Source organism: Ascaphus truei, chromosome 1 (genome assembly GCF_040206685.1).
Source record: "Ascaphus truei isolate aAscTru1 chromosome 1, aAscTru1.hap1, whole genome shotgun sequence".
NCBI classification, from domain to species: Eukaryota; Metazoa; Chordata; class Amphibia; order Anura; family Ascaphidae; genus Ascaphus; species Ascaphus truei.
Genome location: NC_134483.1, coordinates 463,952,894 through 463,976,763, shown reverse-complemented (window position 1 = coordinate 463,976,763; position 23,870 = coordinate 463,952,894). Strand labels below are relative to the sequence as shown.

The 23,870-nt window shown below is 45.2% G+C and overlaps 1 protein-coding gene across 3 annotated transcripts in view; it reads left to right on the top strand.

The window, feature by feature from the left end:
- CRACD (capping protein inhibiting regulator of actin dynamics) overlaps positions 1 to 23,870 on the top strand; it is a 97,596-nt gene that overhangs the window by 4,126 nt on the left and 69,600 nt on the right. The window contains exons 2-3 of one of the 3 annotated variants that reach the window (XM_075566177.1): positions 992 to 1,072; positions 23,005 to 23,182. The exons of 1 other annotated variant lie outside the window; for it this stretch is intronic. In XM_075566177.1, the coding sequence (XP_075422292.1) occupies positions 1,009 to 1,072; positions 23,005 to 23,182 (242 nt within the window). In that variant the 5' untranslated portion in view covers positions 992 to 1,008. The remainder of the gene's footprint in view (positions 1 to 991; positions 1,073 to 23,004; positions 23,183 to 23,870) is intronic. One more of the 3 variants, XM_075566184.1, reaches the window with a different exon arrangement.

Sequence of the window (23,870 nt, the reverse complement as noted above, 5' to 3'; positions counted from 1 at the left end):
GTATATAGTATATATGTTTTTTAAATAGCTATGAAACACGGGGTCTCTGAATCTGAACCCCACTAATTTCAGCTCCGGGGGACCCCCTGCTTCCCGAGATACTTACCCCTGTAGCGGGTGCTGGGGCTCTATTAATGCTGAAACCTGCCGCACCACGTGGGCCAATGGAAAAGACGTTGACGTTCCGGCTTGCTATTGGCTTCCATGCCACGAGAGATTTAAACCATCACGTTGTTTACACAGCCGGGGATGCTACCGTCAGCACCTTCTGGTATCTCCTCGGGAAGCAGGGGGTCCCCGGAGTGGAAATGACCACAGTTCAGTTCTAGTGACCTCCGGCTTTATACCTGGAAAGAAAAAACCCTAGACAGAACCACACCTTTAAATAAACAAATAGGTTGACTCTATTACAATTTGGACGCTACATACTGTATCAACATTTTCTAGTACTAACAAAATAACCCTGGCAACCCCTATACAGTACTGTATGTGTTTTCCTAATGTGCAATGAACAGTTTTGCAAAGTGCAGTACAGGCCTTTAAATCTGTGAAGACGGATTTTCTTGGTAAATGAGGACATTTTAGCATCTATGAGCTTCTCGCAGCATCTTTGCATGTTGAAATAAGAAGAATGGTGCATTGAAATGCTCATGCAGCTAAGTCACCAGACGTAACGCTGACAATACCTGGAAGGGAATTAGTTCACGGTGATGATGTACAGTTCTGTATGCTTTATAAAGGTCAGTCTTGTCATATATTGGGGCTGATGTATCAAAGTGTCCCGACTGCAAAAGTGGGGCAAAACTGGACCAAAAAACTGCACCAAATGTATGCAACAAAAACTTCCATTGGAAACAATGGGATTTTTGCCTTGATACATTTGGTGCAGTTTTTTCCCCCTACTTTTGCAGCCAGGAGATTCTGATGCATCAGCCCCATTGTGAAGAATGTGTACAGTACAGTATGTGCAATTGTAAACTTTTTGTTTCAGTAATCATTAAGAAAACCATGGCAGATGAAAGGGAATCAGAGCAGGAAGCTCAGACTGAATTGCTGAGTACTAAGATTGCAGGTAAACAGAAGCTTTTGGGTTGCAAATAAGAGACAGAATCCATGTCATTTGTATTATGCACAGAGCATGGTCAAAGAATACAAGCCCAGTGGGGGTTATTCATAAAGCTGTGATAATGCCAATTAGGGCTCTATCACAGTTTAATAAATAACCCCCTGGATCTGAACATGCTTTGTACCTTGTCCAAGGTCATATTGGAGGCTCCTATCTCAGATCACACTTTATTGCCCTGCAGCACTGAATGGTTCCATTGTCTAATTACAATGATTCTCATAGGTATTCCAAGGGGACGCAGACACAGCGAGGCTAACCTGCCAATATCCCAACCACAAAGTCTGCAAAGTGAATGCATGCAAATGTTTTTTACTACCTGTTCTAATCAGGAGAGACTTTTAAGGTTTCAGATGCTCATGTACAGTAGTGACCAGAGTGGAATGGCACTAAGTACAATTATTTTTCTTCATTTACAAATGTACAAACACTTTATATATTAAACGTCTCTGCCACACGCTATCTCTTCTCCCAGCATAAATACAAGCATTGGGGAAATGTAAATGTGCCCCCTCCCCAATCGAACAGAAATAGGCTCTCAAAATATGCACAATACCACTATGTTTCTCAGAGTACGTTCAACAAAGTACTTACTGCCTGTAACGTGTGCATTATAAAAGTACAACCAACAGCAAAATACATACATTGATTGGTTGTCACTAAGTCTCTGGTGTGGCAGCCCTTATAATGGAGCGAAATCACTTTGCCATATCAGCAATCCATAAGCAGCACTTCCCATACAAGTTCATTCCCTTTGTCATCAGGTGCACGCAGTGATCTTATCACTATGTCCACCTGACAAAGGGCTGAGACCCCCCACCCCCAAACATTGTGTTATCATCACATGCTTAATAAAATAAGTGATTAGGCATAAGCTTGAGTAGCACGTTTGTTCGTGTGCGACAGATCAACGTTATTTCCATTTTATTAAACAAAAATCTCCTTTTATAATTATTTTCTACTGACAACAAATATCTGGTGATAAAAAATAGGGACACAAATTGTCATCCCACCATTCAGTCCTGTTAAAGGCCAAATCTCAGTTCCTTCCTTAAATATTTAGAAGTCCCGTCCCCCAACCCCCCCAAAAAAAGTATTAAAAAGAGAGAGAAAAACAGCCTCCAAATTCTAATAATGTAGAAAAACTTATACATGACATACATAGTGTACATAACATAATACTGTTTAGATTGCACTTGTAGTGAAACAGATTTTATTTTCATTGAACACTTTCCCTGCTTAAGGATCCAGCAATGGTTATCCATGCATTGCAGGCATCGCTAGCAGAGAAAAGGTTAATAGCTCGTCTATGATTTATGGACTTGGTATTATTTGTTATCACTGGGTAATTTCATAAAACAAAAATGGATTCTGTCTCATCTCCACATCACATAGACCAAAGAATCGTGTGCTATGATTTGTATGGCACTGGATAAGCATGAATTATTCAAATGAGTAGAATAATTTCATGGTATTTTAAGGTGTGCTGTGACCTTATTCCTTGTGTGATTGCTGCATTTCTCCTGCAATATTACACTGTTTTCCCAGTGAACACTGAGATCTCAAGCATGATGGGTAATGCAAACATTTTCTCTGCATGTTACACAAAAAATGACAGATGTGTGTTCTAAAAAAGTCATTTGAAAAGTACTAATTAAGTTTTTCTTTGTACTGAATTATGTATGTATGTATGTATGTATGTATGTATGTATGTATGTATGTATGTATGTATATATATCTTTATTTATATAGCGCCATTAATGTACGTAGCGCTTCACAGCAGTAATACACGTGACAATCATATGCATAACAAATAATACAACTAACACATTATGGGAATAAGTGCTTCAGACATAAATGGGACACTTAGGAAACTGAGTCCCTGCCCCGAAGAGCTCAGAATCTAATTGGTATGTAGGAAGAATGTACAGGACAAGACAGTGGGAAGATGCGTCTGCGTCTGCAAGGGGCCAAGGTCGATGTAGGAGGTGTAAAGTGTAAGCCAAAGAGCTACTCGCATGCTTTGATAAGGAGGTGTGTTTTAAGATGGGTCTTAAAGGTGGATAGAGAGGGTGTTAGTCGGATATATAGGGGAAGGGCATTCCAGAGGTGTGGGGCAGTCAGTCAGAAAGGTTTAAGGCCGGCCAGGGCTTTAGACACAAAAGGGGTAGTGAGAAGATATCTTTGAGCAGAACGCAAGAGTTTGGATGGTGTACAGCGAGAAATTAGGGCTGAGATGTAAGGAGGGGCGAAAGAATGTAAAGATTTAAAAGTGAGGAGGAGAACTGAGTGGGAGATCTGGGATTTGATAGGAAGCCAGGAGAGTGATTTCAGCAGGGGAGACGCTGAGACAGATTTAGGAAAGAGTAGAGTGATTCTGGCAGCAGCGTTTAAGATAGATTGTAGGGGAGAAAGGTGAGAGGCAGGAAGGCCGGACATCAGGTGGTTACAGTAGTCGAGATGGGAGAGAATGAGGGCCTGTGTCAGAGTTTTTGCAGTTGAGCAACAGGGGAAAGTGCGTATCTTTGTGATATTGTGGAGGAAAAAGTAACATGTTTTAGCTACCTTTTGAATGTGAGGGGGAAAATGTGAGAGAGGAGTCTTGTGTGACCCCTAGGCAGTGTGCTTGTGCTACTGGGGGTGTATAGGGCTTCCAACACTAAAGTTGAAGGAGGTAGTTTGGCCAGGTTATAGGAACAATGATTAGATTGTAAGCTCTTTGGGGCAGATACTCCTTCTATTGTTACTTTTATGTTTGAAACGCGTATTCCCATTGTGTTATAATATTATGTCAAGTGTATGACTGCTGTGAAGCGCTACAGTATGTACCTGGTAGGCGCTATATAAATAAAGCTAAACATACATACATACATATTGTACAATGATAGCAGAAAATTTTAGGTCACAAATTTCATCCAGGGACAAAGAAAGAAAATAATAACAATAGTGCAATACAGTATACAAAGAAAGGAAACGGAGGAAACCCTCCTAGATCAGGGCTCTAGGGTCTGCAAATGTATCCATAATAATAACGATAATGTAAGGGCTCCAGTCCAGGCTTTGGCTGGAACCTGCCCTTACCTGGCTACTGTGAACTTTGTTATTGGATGCACCTGTTCCAGGGCTTAAATAACAGCCAGTGACTCCCAGCCCCGGCCTGAGCATTGTATATGTTTCCTGTGTTCCTGGCCACCTTGGGTTCTAGTAGCTGAGCCTTCCTTGTTTGTGAGCCTTCCCTCTTGCTGTGGCTTGCCTTTTCCCCGTGGCTTCCCCGTTCCTGAGCCTGCCGTGTGACTTGCCTATTGCTGTGGTGTGTCTATCCCTTTGGCTTCCCTGTTCATTGGATTTCCCTGTTGCTGACCCCGGACCGTGACCCCGACCTCTCTGCCTTCCACCTGCACTGATCCCTGCCTGTCTCCTGGACATTGCAACTCTGCCGCAAGCCCTGACCCCTGCTTCCATACCGACTACGGATACTCATACAGGACTCTGTCCCGGGGCGCTGGTCGGTTTATTTGCATCCCTACCTCAGCCCTGCGGGTCCCCTTCCTGATCGGAGATGAGCACCATCACAGATAATTGTTTAATTGTTTTCAACAATCAGTATTATACATTAAAAACACCTTTGTTGCTGTATCCAGGTGAATAAATGTGAGTACTGTTTGGTAAATGGTCATTGAAGCTCCCATGTAAGGGTATGTGATGGAGTTGATATATTTGGGATGTCTAGGAAGCCCATGTGAATGGGGATCCAGACCCCTTAATCCACTGACACAATAACCCCTAGAGCTAGACCAATAATATGTAAACTTAAAAGTCCATAGCATATCAAAAATGAAGTATGAAGTACTCACAACCTTTGGTTTTCTGGAATCCTGGTTGGGAGCGTGTCTCAGCCTGAGATGATCATAAAAATGTTCTCACCAGGGGGTAATGGGGGTGCGCAGAGTGCCAAATGATGCAGGAACTGCGTTCAAAATGGAGGAAGTGAAGATGGATGCTGGATCGCTACATTAAAATTTATTTTATTGAACAAATGGCAACATCCGGGGGGTGGGGCAATGGATGACGGCGCGTGGGAGTGTCTCTCTGGGCCAGCTCTCATTCACCCATGGGCGGTACGATGTGTATGTGGTGGGGACTGCGTTCCCTGGTTACCCGTGATCACCTGGGAGGAGGGGGGCGGACTCGGGGTGGAGCGCAGTCTGACAGCCCCTGTCCCCACCAATGAGTGGGATGAGCGTCTGATGCTGCGACTCTGGCCCCGATACATCAGGGATTAAGCGCACCTTTACCACACTGAGATACACAATCCCACCCACCCCGAGGGGCGGGACATTGGGCGTGCTTAGGTCCTTTGCCCTATCACATTGCTCTGTGGGTAGATTGAGGGCGGTCCTGTAGTGCTGACATCATGATGCTCCTTTGAGGCGCCCGCGCGCCGCCGGTTTTGGCGCGAAAGAGGTGACACAACCAGTGTATTTAAGGACCTCACAGAAGCTGTTGTGTACTCCTTGATAAAGGGTATCTTTATACACGAAACGCGTAGGAGGGTGCCTACCTCCGTTTTTTTATATGGACCAATAAAGGAATATTTTTTTATTCAATTTGTTGGTGACCCACTCCTTCGGCTGTGCGCCAGTTCTCCTTCCTTTCCATTACATCAGCCATTACACTTGGCTGCACGCCAACCAGGACATTTGGATTGGGGCATATACAGTATATGTGAGTATCATTGACTTTATTTGTGCATTGAGTTATGCTGTGAGTCCAGGGACCATCCCGATGAAGATTTGGCAGGGGACATTGCCATCAACCCCACACCCAGGGATATTTGGCCCCTTAAGGGACTTTACATCTTCATACATCTTACTAGCCCCAATCCCAACATCTACCTGCATTATTTGTATTACATGGATCCAGCGCTGGAGCGCATTAATCACTAACTATCTCTTCATTGAAATGTATATAGTAATAATGTATATATGTAATAATGTATATAAATGCATATATAATAAAATAATGTATACAAATGTATATAGTGATAATGTATTGAAATGTATAGTAGAAATGTCTAATAGCGCTTTGGCCAATAGGAAGCAGGCATCTGTCCCAGTTACTGCACTACTACTAGTGACCCTCATGGGATCTGTCCATAGTTCTGAACTAATGCGTACAGTACTTAGAACTCTGGTACAATTTCACTGAGACATACAGTACAAGTGACGGATTGTAATTTTCAGTGTACTCACTTTACCATCTTTGAAACTGCTTTGCAATGTCACTGTGATGGCACGTACAATAGAGCAGATGGCTTGAGCTGAACTAATTAATCTGGGAGCTGAACTAATGAATCTTGAAGAAAGAAACTAATATTGAATCTACTTCTTACTCCTACTAAAAATATATGCAACCTAACAAAAAAGTCTGAAGGATTTTGAAACACCTTTTAGAGGATTTATTAAGCAAGTGGATTTGCAATAGGTTTAACTGCATACCAAATATGTTCAATGTTTGCAAGTGAGATTGGAACATAGGAAAAAAGAAAAAACATTAATACAAATACATGCTTATGCATAAGATAGCAGGAATTAGGTTGATAAACATAACAGTTTATGATAGATACTTTTGTGATTTAGCACTTTGAAAGTGTTTTACAGTATCTTAATATATAAAATCGAAATGGTTAGTGAGGTTAGTGCTATCTGCGGTGAATCTGATTGGTCCTCAGCCTCTGGCCAATCAGATTGCTGTGTGTGACGTCACCCAACTGCCACTCTTCCCCCTTGGCTCACGAGAGAGACACACACACACACACACACACACACACACACACACACACACACACACACACACACACACACACACACACACACACACACACACACCTCCACCTCTCTCTCTCTGGCGCTCATCTCTCCCCTCCCGGTTCTCTCCCCCCCCTTCCTCCCTCGCGGCGCCAGTAGAGGTCCGCCGCTCATCTCTCCCCTCCCGGCGCTCATCTCTCCCCTCCCGGCGCTCATCTCTCCCCTCCCGGATCTCTCCCCTCCCCCTTCCTCCCGGCGCCAGTAGAGGTCCGCCGCTCATCTCTCCCTCCCAGCGCTCATCTCTCCCCTTCCTCCGCTCACGTCTCCCTCCGCTCACCTCTCCCTTGCGGCGCCTCATCTCCATCCCCGGCGGGGGAACAGGCAGCGGACCCCCTTCCTCCCTCGCGGCGCCTCATTTCCATCCCCGGCGGGGGAACAGGCAGCGGACCTCCTTCCTCCCTCGCGGTGCCTAACATGGCGGCGCGCCCGGAAGGACACCCTTCTTCCCTCGCGGCGCCGAGTGAAAAGATGGCGGCGGCCGGAAGTAGAGGTAGGTGTCGCTCTAGGTGACGTCTGTGTGTGTGTGTGTGTGTGTGTGTCACTGTGTGTGTGTGTGTGACACTGTGTGTGTGTGTGTGTGACACTGTGTGTGTGTGTGTGAGACACTGTGTGTGTGTGTGTGTGACACTGTGTGTGTGTGTGTGTGTGTGTGTGACACTGTGTGTGTGTTGCCCCCCCTGCCTTTCACGCTCACCCTGCCTTTCACGCCCCCCCCTGCCTTTCACCCCCCCCGCCTTTCACGCCCCCCCCCCGCCTTTCACGCCCCCCCCCCCGCCTTTCACGCCCCCCCCCGCCTTTCACGCCCCCCCCGCCTTTCACGCCCCCCGCCTTTCACGCCCCCCCCGCCTTTCACGCCCCCCCCGACTTTCACGCCCCCCCGCCTTTCACGCCCCCCCCCGCCTTTCACGCCCCCCCCCGCCTTTCACGCCCCCCCCTGCCTTTCACGCCCCCCCCTGCCTTTCACACCCCCCCCTGCCTTTCACACCCCCTCCCTGCCTTTCACGCCCCCCCTGCCTTTCACGCCCCCCCCTGCCTTTCACGCCCCCCCCCTGCCTTTCACGCCCCCCCCCTGCCTTTCACGCCCCCCCCCTGCCTTTCACGCCCCCCCCCCTGCCTTTCACGCCCCCCCCCCCTGCCTTTCACGCCCCCCCCCCTGCCTTTCACGCCCCCCCCCCTGCCTTTCACGCCCCCCCCCTGCCTTTCACGCCCCCCCCTGCCTTTCACGCCACCCCCCTGCCTTTCACGCCCCCCCCCCTGCCTTTCACGCCCCCCCTGCCTTTCACGCCCCCCCCCTGCCTTTCACGCCCCCCCCTGCCTTTCACGCCCCCCCCTGCCTTTCACGCCCCCCCCCTGCCTTTCACGCCCCCCCCTGCCTTTCACGCCCCCCCCTGCCTTTCACGCCCCCCCCCTGCCTTTCACGCCCCCCCTCATGGCCTCCGGCCGCCCCCCCTGCCTTTCACGCCCCCCCCCTGCCTTTCACGCCCCCCCCCCTGCCTTTCACGCCCCCCCCTGCCTTTCACGCCCCCCCCCTGCCTTTCACGCCCCCCCCCTGCCTTTCACCCCCCCCCCTGCTTTTCACGCCCCCCCTGCCTTTCACGCCCCCCCTGCCTTTCACGCCCCCCCCTGCCTTTCACGCCCCCCCCTGCCTTTCACGCCCCCCCTGCCTTTCACGCCCCCCCTGCCTTTCACGCCCCCCCCCCCTGCCTTTCACGCCCCCCCCTGCCTTTCACGCCCCCCCCCTGCCTTTCACGCCCCCCCCTGCCTTTCACGCCCCCCCCTCACGGCCTCCGGGCAACGCCGGGTATATCAGCTAGTATACATATAAAAGTTTTTCAGGTATTATATGCCAACACATTCTGAGACAAGCACAATGGGGGGGGGGGGGCGGGAACAAGATCTCCCGGGAGCAAAGCTATGGTAAAATTAAGTCACAAAGACAATACTAAATTCATCAAAGAATTACAAATCCCATAGGAAAACAAACATTTCTTTGATAACTTTGGTGGGGTTTTTCTATTACAATGTAATATCTGAGATGACATGATAAATAACTGGCCTTAGTTTTAAAGATACTATTAATTAATTTACCCAGGAAATATTCATTTATATCACTGGCTGACCTTGCCGCACATTGCTTGTCATGTCCTGATCTGCCGTCACTCAGTTCTTCAAACAAATACAATCTCTTCCTCATTCTTTTATAAAAGAGCCTACACCCTTTTTTCTCCAAACACATACTGTACACAGTTGACTTTCTTACTCTCTGCAACGAGGCTTATGTCCTTCACATAATATAGAACAATGTGTATATTTTGCAAATGTTATACTCTTGTTTTCCTCCTGCAAATGTGATACTTTCATTATCATCATTATATTCTTTTTATCCTTCCTTCATTTAGTACGAGACAATTACCTGACATGCTGGACTTCACTCACTATTTTTCTTCTACTTCTTTGAAAAGCTTATCTTCATCTTCCAATTACGTTACCCCTTTGTGTTCCACACGACATTGGCTTCTCTCCTTTCTTTTTTCTATACACCCTCTCTGGGAGATCTCAGCATCTTATTAAATAATGCCTCCATGAACATAAAACTCTAATCCAGACCTCTCAAACATGTGGCCCAAGTAACCTTGCAGTGTGGCACAGAGCTTGTTTGGCTGGGAGGGAGAAAGGTAGGAAGCTTGTTTGATTGGGAGGGAGAAAGGTAGGGAGCTTGTTTGGTGGGGAGGGAGAAAGGTAGTGAGCTTGTTTGGCGGGGAGGGAGAAAGGTAGTGAGCTTGTTTGGTAGGGAGGGAGAAAGGTAGGGAGCTTGTTTGGCGGGGAGGGAGAAAGGTAGTGGGCTTGTTTTGCAGGGAGGGAGAAAGGTAGTGAGCTTGTTTGGCTGGGAGGGAGAAAGGTAGTGAGCTTGTTTGGCGGGGAGGGAGAAAAGTAGGGAGCTTGTTTGGCTGGGAGGGAGAAAAGTAGGGAGCTTGTTTGGCGGGGAGGGAGAAAAGTAGGGAGCTTGTTTGGCAGGGAGGGAGAAAGGTAGGGAGCTTGTTTGGCGGGGAGGGAGAAAGGTAGGAAGCTTGTTTGGCGGGGAGGGAGAAAGGTAGGAAGCTTGTTTGGCGGGGAGGGAGAAAGATAGGGAGCTTGTTTGGTTGGGAGGGAGAAAGGTAGGGAGCTTGTTTAGTTGGGAGGGAGAAAGGTAGGGAGCTTGTTTGGCGGGGAGGGAGAAAGGTAGGGAGCTTGTTTGGATGGGAGGGAGAAAGGTAGGGAGCTTGTTTAGTTGGGAGGGAGAAAGGTAGGGAGCTTGTTTGGCTGTGATTGAGAAAGGTAGGGAGCTTGTTTGGCTGTGATTGAGAAAGGTAGGGAGCTTGTTTGGCTGTGATTGAGAAAGGTAGGGAGCTTGTTTGGCTGTGATTGAGAAAGGTAGGGAGCTTGTTTGGTTGGGAGGGAGAAAGGTAGGATGCTTGTTTGGCGAGGAGGGAGAAAGGTAGGGAGCTTGTTTGGCGGGGAGGGAGAAAGGTAGTGTGCTTGTTTGGTTGGGAGGGAGAAAGGTAGGGAACTTGTGTGGTTGGGAGAGAGAAAAGTAGGGAGCTTGTTTGGTTGGGAGGGAGAAAGGTAGGGAACTTGTTTGGTTGGGAGAGAGAAAAGTAGGGAGCTTGTTTGGCGGGGAGGGAGAAAGGTAGGGAGCTTGTTTGGTTGGGAGGGAGAAAGGTAGTGAGCTTGTTTGGTTGGGAGGGAGAAAGGTAGGGAGCTTGTTTGGTTGGGAGGGAGAAAGGTAGTGAGCTTGTTTGGTTGGGAGGGAGAAAGGTAGGGATCTTGTTTGGTTGGGAGAGAGAAAAGTAAGGAGCTTGTTTGATAGGGAGGGAGAAAGGTAGGGAACTTGTTTGGTTGGGAGGGAGAAAGGTAGTGAGCTTGTTTGGTTGGGAGGGAGAAAGGTAGGGAGCTTGTTTGGTTGGGAGGGAGAAAGGTAGTGGGCTTGTTTGGTTGGGAGGGAGAAAGGTAGTGTGCTTGTTTGGTTGGGAGGGAGAAAGGTAGTGTGCTTGTTTGGTTGGGAGGGAGAAAGGTAGTGGGCTTGTTTTGCTAGGATGTAGGTATTTTTTGCTGGCCTTGAGAGAGATACAGTAGGTAGGGAGCTTGTTTGACTGGGAGGCAGGGTTTTTTTTTTGCCAGGGGGAGGTTGTATGCCCATGAAGGAGAGTGAGCAGGTGTTGTTTGTCTGTTCCTTTGAGAGGGAGGTATATTATTTGGGAGGGGAGAGACAGAGGATGTGGGTGAGAGGGGATGGATGGGGGGAGACAGAGAGAGGGTATGGGGGAAGGAGACAAAGAGAGGGGATGGGGTGAGGGAGACAGATAGAAGGGAAGGGGGGGAGAGAGAGGGTGGGGGAGAGATACAGAGAAAGCAGATGGTGGAGAGAGACAGAGAGGGGATGGGGGAGAGAATGAGAGGGGATGGAGGTGGGTGAGGTGATAGGGTGGGAGGGATAGGGGATGGGGTGAGACAGGATTGGGTGGCTAGAGGGAATTGGGAAAAGGGACAGGGTATGGGGGAGAGAGAGATAGGGAGAAAGAGAGGGGATTGGGGAATAGGGGATGTGGAATGAGGATAGGGCGGGGGGAGAGAGAGGGGATGGGGGAGAGAGGTGAGATGGGGTGAGAGAGCATGGGGGTGATTGAGAGGGGATGCACGGAGAGAGGGGATAAGGGGAAAAAAGAGAGATGTGATGGGTGAGGGAATGAGGTGAAGAGAGGGGAGGGGGGAAGAGAGATGGGAGGGAGAGGTATACCAGTGACTTTTACATATTTTAAGAAGGAAAGCTCAAGAAAAAAAGTGTATGCGTAGGTGATATTTTTCATTCCGCTGCTCTTATGATGCAGCCCGTATCTTGCTGTCAGATTTATTAATTGTCCCCCAAGCTTTTCTGAGTTTCAATTTTTCTATATCAGGCCTGTGGTGTGTGTCCCTGACAGGCTCTCTCTGTACTTGAAACATATTATGTCAAATGTACAGCTCCCAATGAGATTTAACATATTCAATTAAATTGTCCAGCTGATTATATCCCTTTTTGTCATGCGGATGGTACCACCACTAAAACTGGCCATATACAGACTATCTTAATGCAACAAATTCTTTCTTTCTTTCCCTGCTCACATTCAAACTCTTGCAAAATATTGACATTTCTGTGTCCACAGCTTACCCATAATACAGTATGTTCTCGTTCTACCATCCTATGGCTAAACTAACCGACCAGAGATGTATTGAACCATCTCACTTTTTCCTGAATTTGTTCTCTTAGATCTTTTCTGCTGGCTTCAAATAAAAATGTTCATGTCGTTCAAAGTTCTCCTTGGTTGTTTTATTGAACTGCTGTGCCCCTGTCCACATCCAATGGTAATACTTTGCAAATAATTCGCTTTACCTTTCAATCTTCCGTGTATACTTCATTATTGCCTTGTTATGCTTGAAAACATTATTCTGAGTTAGGTAATCAGAGGGCCAGCACTTAAGGTCATAGGGCTTTATTCTACCATGTGCAACGTGGCCATTCAAACCGTTTTGGGCTGAAGATCCCTATTGAAGCCAATTATGATTTTCGGTCAAAAATTGCCCAAGCAGCCATTTTGGACAATATACTGTAGATTTGCCCCCATAGTATAAAATGTATACAATCTGAATGGGCTGAAATGATAAAGAAAAGGTTTCTAGAAAAAGACCACAGTGAAGAACTTTTGAATACTTCAATGGAAAAAAAACAAAAATCTTGGGAGAAATTATTTAATTAAAAGTAAAAAAGAAAAAAAAAATTAGAGTCGGGGTTAATACCAAAGAAAAAGTTCAGCATTGCTTTTATTACAGATTATAATAGGGAAGCAAATAAAATAAAAAAGATCATACAAACATTGGCATATACTGCTCAATGATCCAGTATTGAAAGAAGCAATCCCAGAAAGACCCAATGTTATTTAAAGCTAACAACATTAAGAGCAAAATAGCACCAGTGCATTAAAACAGAAGAAAAAAGAATAACTAGGTTGGTTAAAAAAAATAAAAGCGTTTCATGGATCCACGTTTTGCACAGCCTGCGAGTATAAGTCCTTCAAATCAAACATGAAAAAAGAAACGCATAAAATGGACAAATTCATAAATTGCAGATCAAATTACGTTATTTACCTACTCGAATGTCCATTTGGACTACAATACGTATGAAAGACAACAAACCCGGTAAGGACGCGCATCTAAGCAATATATTTAACACCTAAGCAATATATGGAGAGGCATAGTGACATAATGTGGCAAAACATTTTTCTATACATCACAATTCCGACCCGAAAGGGCTAAAATACATGGGAATAATACATGGGAATAGAGCAAGTCTCACAACGTTGGGGAGGCAGAGATAAAAGCCTGGATCTCAGTAATAGAGAAATGTTCTGGATCCACAAATTAAAAATGATTGTGCCATATGGATTGAATGTAGATTTTGAGCTAATACATTTTTTAATGATTATTTTAAAGTTATTCATTTAACTACTATTTTATGGATTAAAATTATTTATGGATTGATTGCTTTATAGATGAACTAGATCCCCAAAAATATTTTTGATTTATTTGGATTTCTTCCTTTTTGGACAATATTTTGTCCATGTTTTTAGACTGTCTATGATTGAATAAAGCCACAATATTTATTTACTAGTCAGATTCCCGAGCATTTTTCAGATCAACGCTCGCAGTTCTCTGGATTTCCCCCCCCCCCCCCCACTATAAATCGGAGGGACCTGAGCTCCACCTTGAGTTACCAGGAGGAACCAGAGAAGGGGGTTTCAGCTGTACATGGTTAAGTATGGATGTACAGTAACTGGGGTAGAAGCCCTTTGTTGTTTTTCAGAACAGGGAAGTGTCCACTAAAGTAATAGCGTCCCACTATATGGCCCTGGGGTGTGTTCTACCCACAATAGGGGAATACGGGTACTTCAGACTAGAGTCCTCGTTTAGACCTAGGAGTATCACCAGGGTTTTGCAGGAGGGAAAGAATCTCTCCGTCCATTAGTGAGGTTATGAGAGCTTTTTGCAGGTGCTGCAGTTTTAGGACCTACAGATAGGCCACACCGTGAACTGGTTGTAAGCTTAAAATACTTTGGCCAAAGAATTTAACTAAATGACCCTTGCTTATGAGAAGATAAATAGATAAGTGTTTAACTATATAATATGTCAAGTTAGATGTAGCACTGGGGATTTTTGTCTTTGGTTCTATACATGAGGTCCCAATCCTAGTAGCACTCTTATTGACACAATATACAGTATATGATTTGGTGGATTTCAGTTCTGAGCTTACAGGGGCTGTGTGCGTTTGGAAAAGAATCTCTTCAGTTCTGTCCCAAGTGATGGAGCGAATGCTTTTGGTGTGATGGCACCTCATGTATCTCAGGGGTGAGGTACCACCTCCTCTGTTATCATATTGCCTGTTCTGTGGATAACAGAGTAAGAATTGTGCCTCTTTGGAAATGCTACATGAGAATTCCAAAGAAGAAGTACTGGCCTGTTCCTGGTAATAATAAAGTTAAGAAACATTCCTAGCACCCTCCATTATTTGCTCACCACACCTGCCTGCACGGATGTCAGCATCCTCAGATACAAGGTAATAAGAGCCACTGAGCCTCGCCGGCACTTTAACACAACACCTGACCGACATTGGCATGCGTGGCTGGGGCCTCTCTTCTGTTGGGCGAGGGAAGAGGTGTTACATAATCCTTTTGTAAAAATGGGGAAACCAGTGGGGAAAGTGAAAAGAAATCTAATGGCAGTATGTTTAATGCATTGCAATGAAGCACGTTAGGAGCCACGGGTAACAGTGGAAGGTTACAGAAAAGAAAAGCATAGAAACTTAGCAAGATCTTGAATATGACCGGGTAGAGAGAGGGTTTGTTACACTTACTACATTGGTTAGAGGGCGGACTAGATGTGAAAAAGAAAGACCTAACTAGGAGGAAGAATGAGGAGATTTATTTGGATGAGTTGATTCAAAGGCAACGTGGGGACATCTTTGACGTTCTTAGGCCGCTGGCGTGGTAGCACAGACCCCGCTGAGCCGCGCTGAGCAGATGAACTTACCCCCTTCATCTGTAATCAGCGCGGCTTTAGTATCCCCTTCCGCATGCGTGCAGACGCTTAGCAAATTGAAGGAGACAGGCAGATTTAAAATTTCGGCGCTGAGGGGAGCGGAGGAACGGTCATGTGACCGCAACCATCCAATGGGAACGAGGGACTAGCCACGCCTCCCGCCACGCCTCCGCCTCCATCACCCCACCCCCAAAGCGCGCTCACTGCCTCGCCTGCCAGGACACAAAAAAGCACCAGCTTGAGCAGGCGAGGCAGAGCAGGAGCACGGCCCGAGGCACCATGCCCGCGGCCTTAAGGACGGAGTCGTTAAGCTCCATTAAAGCAGTCAAAATAACACGGCATTAGGTAAAACAGGAATGACCATTATTTTCCTTGGGCTAACGCCTGATTTACTAAAATAATCACATGCAAATTACCAGGCATGTTAGCCAATTAGCATAAAGTTAACCCAGCATTAGAGAGAATGTTCCACATGATGGGAACAATGCTACAGTACCTGCAAAGATACTGTACCGTCGAAAATATGCAAATAGTGTATGCAAATGTTCTTATTTGCATATGTTTCGAGTAATCTTCACAGGTAGCATACCAGATGGTATTAATGGGGATTTATATTTATAATTATAATCAATATCTCTCTCTCTCTCTCTTTCTCTCTCTCTCTCTCTCTGAAAAACGCAATAAAAATAATTATCCTATTATTGTATGACCTTTACATGATTTGTAGGAGTTTTTTTTTATCTGTACACTAAATGCTTGCAAATGTAACTGGCCAATTTCCCAAGAATAATGTGACATTCTGCTTTCTATAATTATCTTGAAGAGCGCAGTAATTTTTCCATCATTCTGTTTGCTTTTACATTTTAAATGAGCTTTTTACAAAATATATTAAACAAATGGAGTAGAGAACATCAATCATTGTATACTCAATGGGAGATAGAAATGATTGCCTTTATTAGTAAATGATTTCATTTCTATGTTGACACATAAGCTTAAACTCATTACTGTTCAAACATAAACTGAGGAATAGGCCGTTTCTAAGTAAGAGGGAAGGGATACACGGTTATGGCAAGAAATTATAGATTACAATAGATCATGGTTTATTCCTTAGACCTGGGGTGCTCAACTCCAGTCCTCAAGAGCCCCCAACAGGTCAGGTTTTCAGGATATCCCAGCTTCAGCGGAGGTGGCTCAATCAGAGGCTCAGGCGCAGACTGAGCCTCTGATTGAACTACCTGTTCTGAAGCAGGCAAGGAAAAATCACACAGCTTAGCGCTAAATCCAAACAGGAAGTAACAATAATGGAAATGAACCAGTGTCCAAATATTAGTGAAAACGTAGGCGACTGAAGTCCTGCAGCCGGGGTGACTCCTGGATTGTCCAAAATCCTTTTCAGTAATATGCTGAAGAAAAGTCCTCCTTGGCGCTGGTCCTCAGAGTGATTATGATGAATAGTGATGTAGGGAAACAACCAAAAATAAATCAGTGTAAACCTTCTAGTACTATCTACTCAAACAAAATTCCCACTTGTGCATTATGTGATATACTAAGCACTTCTCTATATATGATTATTTTAAGTGCCCTTTTGAATCCTCTCCAGGTCTGATGTACAGTAGGGATAGAAGTAGATAGTGCACACTATTATAACTACCTGTAGTGCGGTCCTCGATCACTTCTTGGTTAGTGGGTAAGCTCTGCCCCACGTTTCGACGTTGTCTATTACCCTAAGCACTTCTCTACATATGATTATGTTATCACATAATGCACAAGTGGGGATTTTGTTTTAGTAGATAGTACTAGAAGGTTTACACTGATTTATTTTTGGTTGTTTCCCTATATCACTATTCATCATAATCACTCTGAGGACCAGCACAAGGAGAACTTTTCTTCAGCACATGTTCTGAAGCAGGGACTGACTGAGCCATCTGTGCTGAAGCAGGGATATCCTAAAAACCTAAACTGTTGGGGGGGGGGGGGGGGCGGGCTTGAGCACCGGAGTTGGGCACCCCTGCCTTAGACTTCCTTAGAAGACTTAGGGGTTACTCATGAAAGTACAGTAGTGCTACAAATAGCAACTCCCTAAACTCAAGTTCCACCCTATCTTCCATTGGGAATATTGAAAAAGACCTAAGAACACTGGTTGCTTTTAGTTAAAGCAGCATTACTCTTTTCCAACTTTTTTTTTCTTTTTTTCTTATTTGTATCTGTAAAGCGTGTGACGATGTGTAATTCTACATTCTTACCTAAGCTGGCAATCGTTTGGTGCTCCTGCCATAAATCTGTGAACATCCTGATTGTGTGCCTAACATAATGGACGCCTTTCAGTTTCAATCAATCCTTCAGTCAGTGTAATTCAGCTGCTGCAATGTATCCTTATATTACTAAGGTAACATTATCTATTGTTACAGTTTAAATCTCAAGCTGCTGGGAATATTGCAACAAATGATCCCAAACAGGAAAGTGTTGCAAAGATCTTGCACTGCTGTGGAGGTGGGCAAAAACCTGCTATACTTCTCACAATCCAGGGGGAGCAAGGGAAAAAAACAACAAAGAATAATATCTAAGTGCAGATGTTTGTAATAAAATCTGAAAAACGATGAGAGTGTTGGCTCATATAGATGGCCTACTCACCGTGTGTGGAAAATAAAAGCGGGACTCCAAAACTGGGGCAAAATCTGTGCTTGTGCAGAGTCTCAGGAGAGATGTACCTCAGTGCAGGAGAGAGAATGCATCCATAGCGCAGATCAGTATATCAAAGTATTTTATATTATAAAAGGCATTAGGAATCACACTTACAATATGTCCGATATTAAAAGGCAAACATCACATACATCTTGACGTCGTGAGTTGAACTGCTCACCGCCTCCGTCTCTGCTGTGATGCCTCTGGTCTGGGGAACCCTCCCCAGCTGGTCGCCTCCTTGCTGGTGTCGATCCCAGGCTCCGCTACGTCACTTCCGGTCGATACCACTTCACATCTGGTTTCGGTCTGCAGCTTGGGAACGCGTCTGTGAATGCTCTGCCAGCAGATACCTCCCACTCAACGCGTTAGGCTTTGGTCCCGCTGCGTCCGGCGGCGCATGCGTGGGCGTTACTCACCAGCAGGGGTATCCTCCCAAGCCGGTCCCAGTCCCCCCTCGCTGCACGGCTCACTACTCGCTGTGACGCGTCAGCCGCCAGGGGATGCAAGAGAATTGCGATCCCGAGCTGTGACGCATCACGTGGTGCACTGGTGAGCCAATCAGCGCCGGGTCTGGAGTTAGAGGCAGCTTCCCCCACCTCCAAAAGGTAGGGGGGGGGAGTGTGTGTGTGTATATGTGTGTATGTATGTGTATGTATGTATCTGTTGTGTGTGGGCGGGTGGACGGGAGGGGGGGAAGGGGCGGACAGCACGGAGAGCCCTCTGCTCAAACCACCCCCCCACCCCCCGCTCCCTACAAACCGCAGATAGTGGTCAAGTGCCTCTCCACGCGCCGCCTGTCTGCAGTGCAGGCGCGTGGTCTGAGGCAGCGGGGCCTTAGCCTACGGCACAGGGGGGAGGAGACAGAGAGGGGGCGGGGGGGAGTGGGGAGGGGAGAAAGAGATGGGACTCACAGGGCCACCGATGTGGGGGAGCGGTCACTGTGACGGTCACGGTGACCTGTGGAGACTCTGTCCTGGGCCCCAAGAAAGCTGTCAGAAGCCCTTGCCCTATTGGTGCCTGGTAGTGTAAGATACTTACATAGGCAGTGATGCCTTTTAATAGACCAACATATCAATCGTTCAAGGTGTTTTTGTGCATAAGCTTTCGAGACTGTGTAGAGGTCTCCCCACGTGATAAAATGACCACTGTAGTCTCAAAAGCTTATACTAATATAACAGGGGTTTTCTTCTCTTGTTTAGCACTGACAGTGTACACAGAATTTTTTGGAGGCCCGAGTCCCTGCCCCGTAGAGCTTAACAATACTTTTTTTGGACACCTGATGCACAGGGAGAGAAAGGGACTTGCCCAAGGTCACAAGAAGCTGGCACCGTGATTTGATCCAGGCTCCCCTGCTTCACACTCAGTGTTATTGTTATCAGAGTCAGTGCCTTTACTCACCGAGCCTTCAGTCCTTCTAAGGAAACTTTTTGACAAAGGCCCATTGGCTGAAACGCGTCAAAGGATTTGCTAGCTCTACACTTCTTGCAATAAAGTTTTTTACAGTCACGTGACCAGCCTTCACTCTTTCCTTACGGCGGTGCATGGCGTTCTCCTCCTCCCTGAGGTGTTCCTGCTTCTAAGGAAACCACTGATAAGCTGTATTTTTCTTTCTTTCTTACTATGTGGGACTGACCTTTTATAGGGATTATACAGCTGAAAAAGACAGAAATATATTGGCAGTGAAGAAATAGCAGCGTCTTTACTGTGCTTTGCCAAATCAATAAACACGACTTTTCGGAAGATATTGGGATGTGCCAAGATCAGTGCAGATACAATTTACAGTACAAGTGTATTTTTTCCATTTGAATAAATATTATGCAGTTTTGTGCAGGATATTGTAGCTACAATTTCATTTCATTCACATTCTGTTAATGTTTTATTTGCTTTTATTTTCCCTTAAATTGTGTTAGGCACTGCATTATGTTCTCAATAGCTCATATTATCTTACTCAGAAAATGATTATTACAAGCAAAATATATCTTGCTAGCAATTCAAAAGCTGCTATTGGAAGCAAAATAAAAGCAAATATTCCCCAAAAATGACATTATTATATTTTTTTTCAACTATACTTTAACCCGGAAGCCCACAGACATCATGCAGGGGCCCTGGCTTCACAAGATATTTTTCTTTTATTCTGCGCTGGTATTGACACACAGAGAGACTACAACTATAAGCTATAAACATGGCTACAGGGCACCAATAGAAAGCCATGTTATATCCTGATGACATTGCGGCTTTCTATTGGTTGACGGTGTCCCGCAAGCAGATGTTCTGCCCGATGCTCTATCCAAGGGTTTCAGGTTAGATAAACAATAAAAAGAAAAATGTTGAGCACCTTGGATTGCTGCTTTAAGCTGCGTCCACGCTAGCACTGAGCGTGCGGCACTTGCTGAGTTTAGTTCCTGCAATTTAAATTGTCCCGTCCCCGCTCACGTGGTGCTCGTGCGTGGGCGCGAACACTCTCCCAAGCTTGGCGCTTGGTGAGACAAAAAAAAAAAGAGAGTTTGTAGCGCGCTCAACAAGCCCCCAACGCCCCCACGCGCGCACTTGCAAAATAGCCAGGACACTCGGCGCTCATGCTTGGAGAGCTGGTGACGTCACCGCTCTCAAGCATGAGCGCGGTCAGCACCAGCGGGGACGCAGCCTTAACAGGGAAAAACTTGTGTATAGCAAGACTTCTACTGTTTTTTAAGCCCTTTTCGTGTGAGAGTGACCATAATGCAATGCAATCGCAGTTACAGCTGGCAATGTAGGTTAATATATACCTATCAATCAATACAGTATTAAAATTACTGGACTATTCATCAGCTTAAGTATAGAGAGTATCCAATGTCGTTGATTTGTAGGTGAAGACGTTAACTATGTTGTTTTATGTCATTTGAATTTATAACCCAGTACTTTGCGAGTGTTATGATGTTCCCCCTTTTATATTTACCCCCACCACCCCCCTTTTCTTTCTGTATCCTCTCCCCTATTAAAAACTCAATAAAACTATTTGTACTAAAAAAAAAGTACTGGACTTGAATTAGTCATAATGCAGTTAAACAGAGGGAAGGAGCTCTTTGGACCCAATTACCAAAAGGTTGACACTATAAAAAGAAGACGGGGGACCTATTTCTTTTTTTAGAAAACATATATTTTATAGTTGCTGTAAAACTCAAGCTCCCAGGTTAGAAATCTTGGTTGCAAAGGTCTTGTCTCAAAATAATGAACTAATTTCATTACATATCTGTAGTTATACTGTATCTTTGTGACTCATACTTCTCAATAATTTGCATTTGTAAATCTGTTGCAGATTATGAAATCTAAGGAGGAAGCTTTGTACAGCAATAAAACTAACTTTGTTTCCTTAAACAAATCTACGTTTCTCCAGGACCAATGCAGCTCACAGAACTTTGAGCTACAACAATATTTACAGCTTTTAAAGGCTCCCTGCAACGAGATACCTTGGAGGGTTTATTTGATCTTTACCTAATCTCTTTTGCGATACAACTGTTTGTCTTTATAATAATTGGAAAAGAAGAAAGTACTTTTTCGGGCAATGACTTTGATAAACCTAAAATTGGGTCTTTTCAACAGGGGTCAGTTAATGGCTTTTTAGGGTTAAACAGAATAAAAACAATAGAGTTCAAAATGGCCAGATTCACTAGAGTCTATTAAATGAGGGGAAATAACGTGGCGTTATTCGCGAACATGTTATGCAAAAAAAACGGCTGTACTTGACCTCATTGCCGTGACATCGTGTTATTTCCGGACAACATTACGTTATCTTGAAATAATGTGACTTTGCTGCAGATTTGGCGTTACTCCTAACCTGACGCTGAAATAAGGCACTTTTTAAGATATTTACTCCTTAGTAGCTCAAGCTAGGCATAGGGTTTTTTGTAGGTATTCACTTTGTCATGAGTCATACTGTACCTACTGTAACACCAGGCTTAGGTAGGACCTAAATAATGTAACATTTCCCCCCAATATAACCTTGACAGAGCTTAGTGAATACAGCATGCTTATGATAATGGCTCAAAAAGGGGGTGTCCTCTGGCGCATAGACTCAGACGGTGCATTCATATAGATTATGTTGTTAGATGTGCATCAGGCATGTAAGTAGAGTTATGCTCCCAGATTTTCAAATGGTGATAACACCTTGAGAAAGGTAGAAGAGAAATATCATGACATAATAACGTTTAATAAAATCGACTGACATAAAACAGGAATGCACTCACCAATGGCTCTTCCAAATGCGGTTTTGTGAATAGCTTTCCGGCATGCAACAGTCCCTGTCCTCCCCTCTCCCGGTCCATACACAATGGGAATTCGAGGGGTCCCCGTCAGCAGATCTCCTTCACCTTTTTCTGCCACACCCCTTCTCCTTCTGACGTCACCAACGTGATAATGGCTCGTTTGCATATTATCTACATATCATTTTCACTAAGAGCCATTATAATTAACGCTACACTTTTTTTTACGAGTAAAATTGGGTTAACGGTACGTTATTAACTGACTTCAGCATTATCATAATTAACGCGACGTTAACTCAGGTTAACTTCATGTTAAATAGCCTAATGGGAGCTTAGCGAATCTGGACCTAAGGCCAAGTTTATAGTGGGAGGCTGCAGGGTGTGCATGCGAATCCTGCACTGTATGCAGGCGAAAGGCGGGAGGCGATAGGGGGTCGTGGTGGAGGTGTGGCCCATGACATCACGCAAGCGGTTCGCAATTATTGGCTGAACAGCTCCACGTGATGCTGATGTCACGCGGCCATCGCATGGAGAGACAAATTCATTTATCTCTCCTGGATTGTGCCGCTCCGTCGGATCTCCGCCTGATCCCGCCAATTATACGCACCAAAACAGAACCCAGGTATTTGTTTTGGCGGCGCGCACGGCGCCAAAACCACTATAATCTCGGCCTAAGAATGCAGCACTACAAAGCATCCGGCTTCCCAAAAACATTTGCAACTCTATTTTGCAGCAGACGTCATAACCAGAAACGACACTGTGACTTGGAGCCGACGGTGTGGAATAGTGCAGGATTTAGTGCTGACCCTAGTTATGTTTTATCAACACGGCACGACATTCATTCCAAACTCGTGTTTGCTTACACTTATTATTGCACTCTGACCTTCTCCTATCTTCTAACTGTCATTGCGCGGTCATACAGTGGCGTATACAGATTTACTGCTGATAACAGCATAGTGCATGGCATGTTCTCTTTTCTAACCTATAGAAAAGAAAAGGACGGGAAAGTTTCAACCTTTTCGGAAGCTCTTTGGTAAGAAGAAGAAGAAGAAGAAAGGTTCTTCACTGCCCTTTAAGGAAGGCAACTTGAAATCGAGTGGCTCCATTGGGAATGTCTGCACTAATACTACTTTCTCCTCCGATGAGGAAACCTGCGATGATCTGAGGTAAGAAGCAGTTTTCTTGTAAGATCATTGCAGCTGGCGACTCTTTCTATTTTATTCCCCCAGTGTGTATTTGGTTAATAATTCCCTATCGAGCTTTGTTTTTCTCTTCGTACATTAAGCTTACTTTGAACTCAGTGCTTTATAGAACTGATTGGCAAGAAAGTTGAAATGGTCAGAAAAGGTTGGTGAAGGGGGATGCCCTGTCCTCAACTACTTAACATCAATGGGGTGTGGTTAGGGGCAGAAATAGAGCAGTGGGTATGTATGTTAGATCCATATATTGGATAGGTACTGTATACTTATTCATGCTTATGGCCTGCTGTATGTTGTGCATTCTTGAGAGAATAGGTTTTCAATTGATGGAGAGGTGGGAGTGTGTCTAACCCTGCTACTTACTTCCAGAGATAAGGAACAGTGGACTAGATTAAGTAAAGGTTGGTACAGCTGCGTTAAAAAGGGGAGTTAGTAAAATAATGGGATAACGGCAATATTCTTTAAAATTACTGTTATATTCACTTTATTCAAATGTTGGTTGCGATTTGCAAATAATATGCATGCATAAACTATTTTACTGCAGTAAATAATGCTTAAAGGTACAAATACAGTAAGGCACCTCATCGAAATCAGCGTTAGTTGGCGGTACAGCTTGTAAGGTGGGAGGGAAAATGGGGATTATCCCCCATTTTCT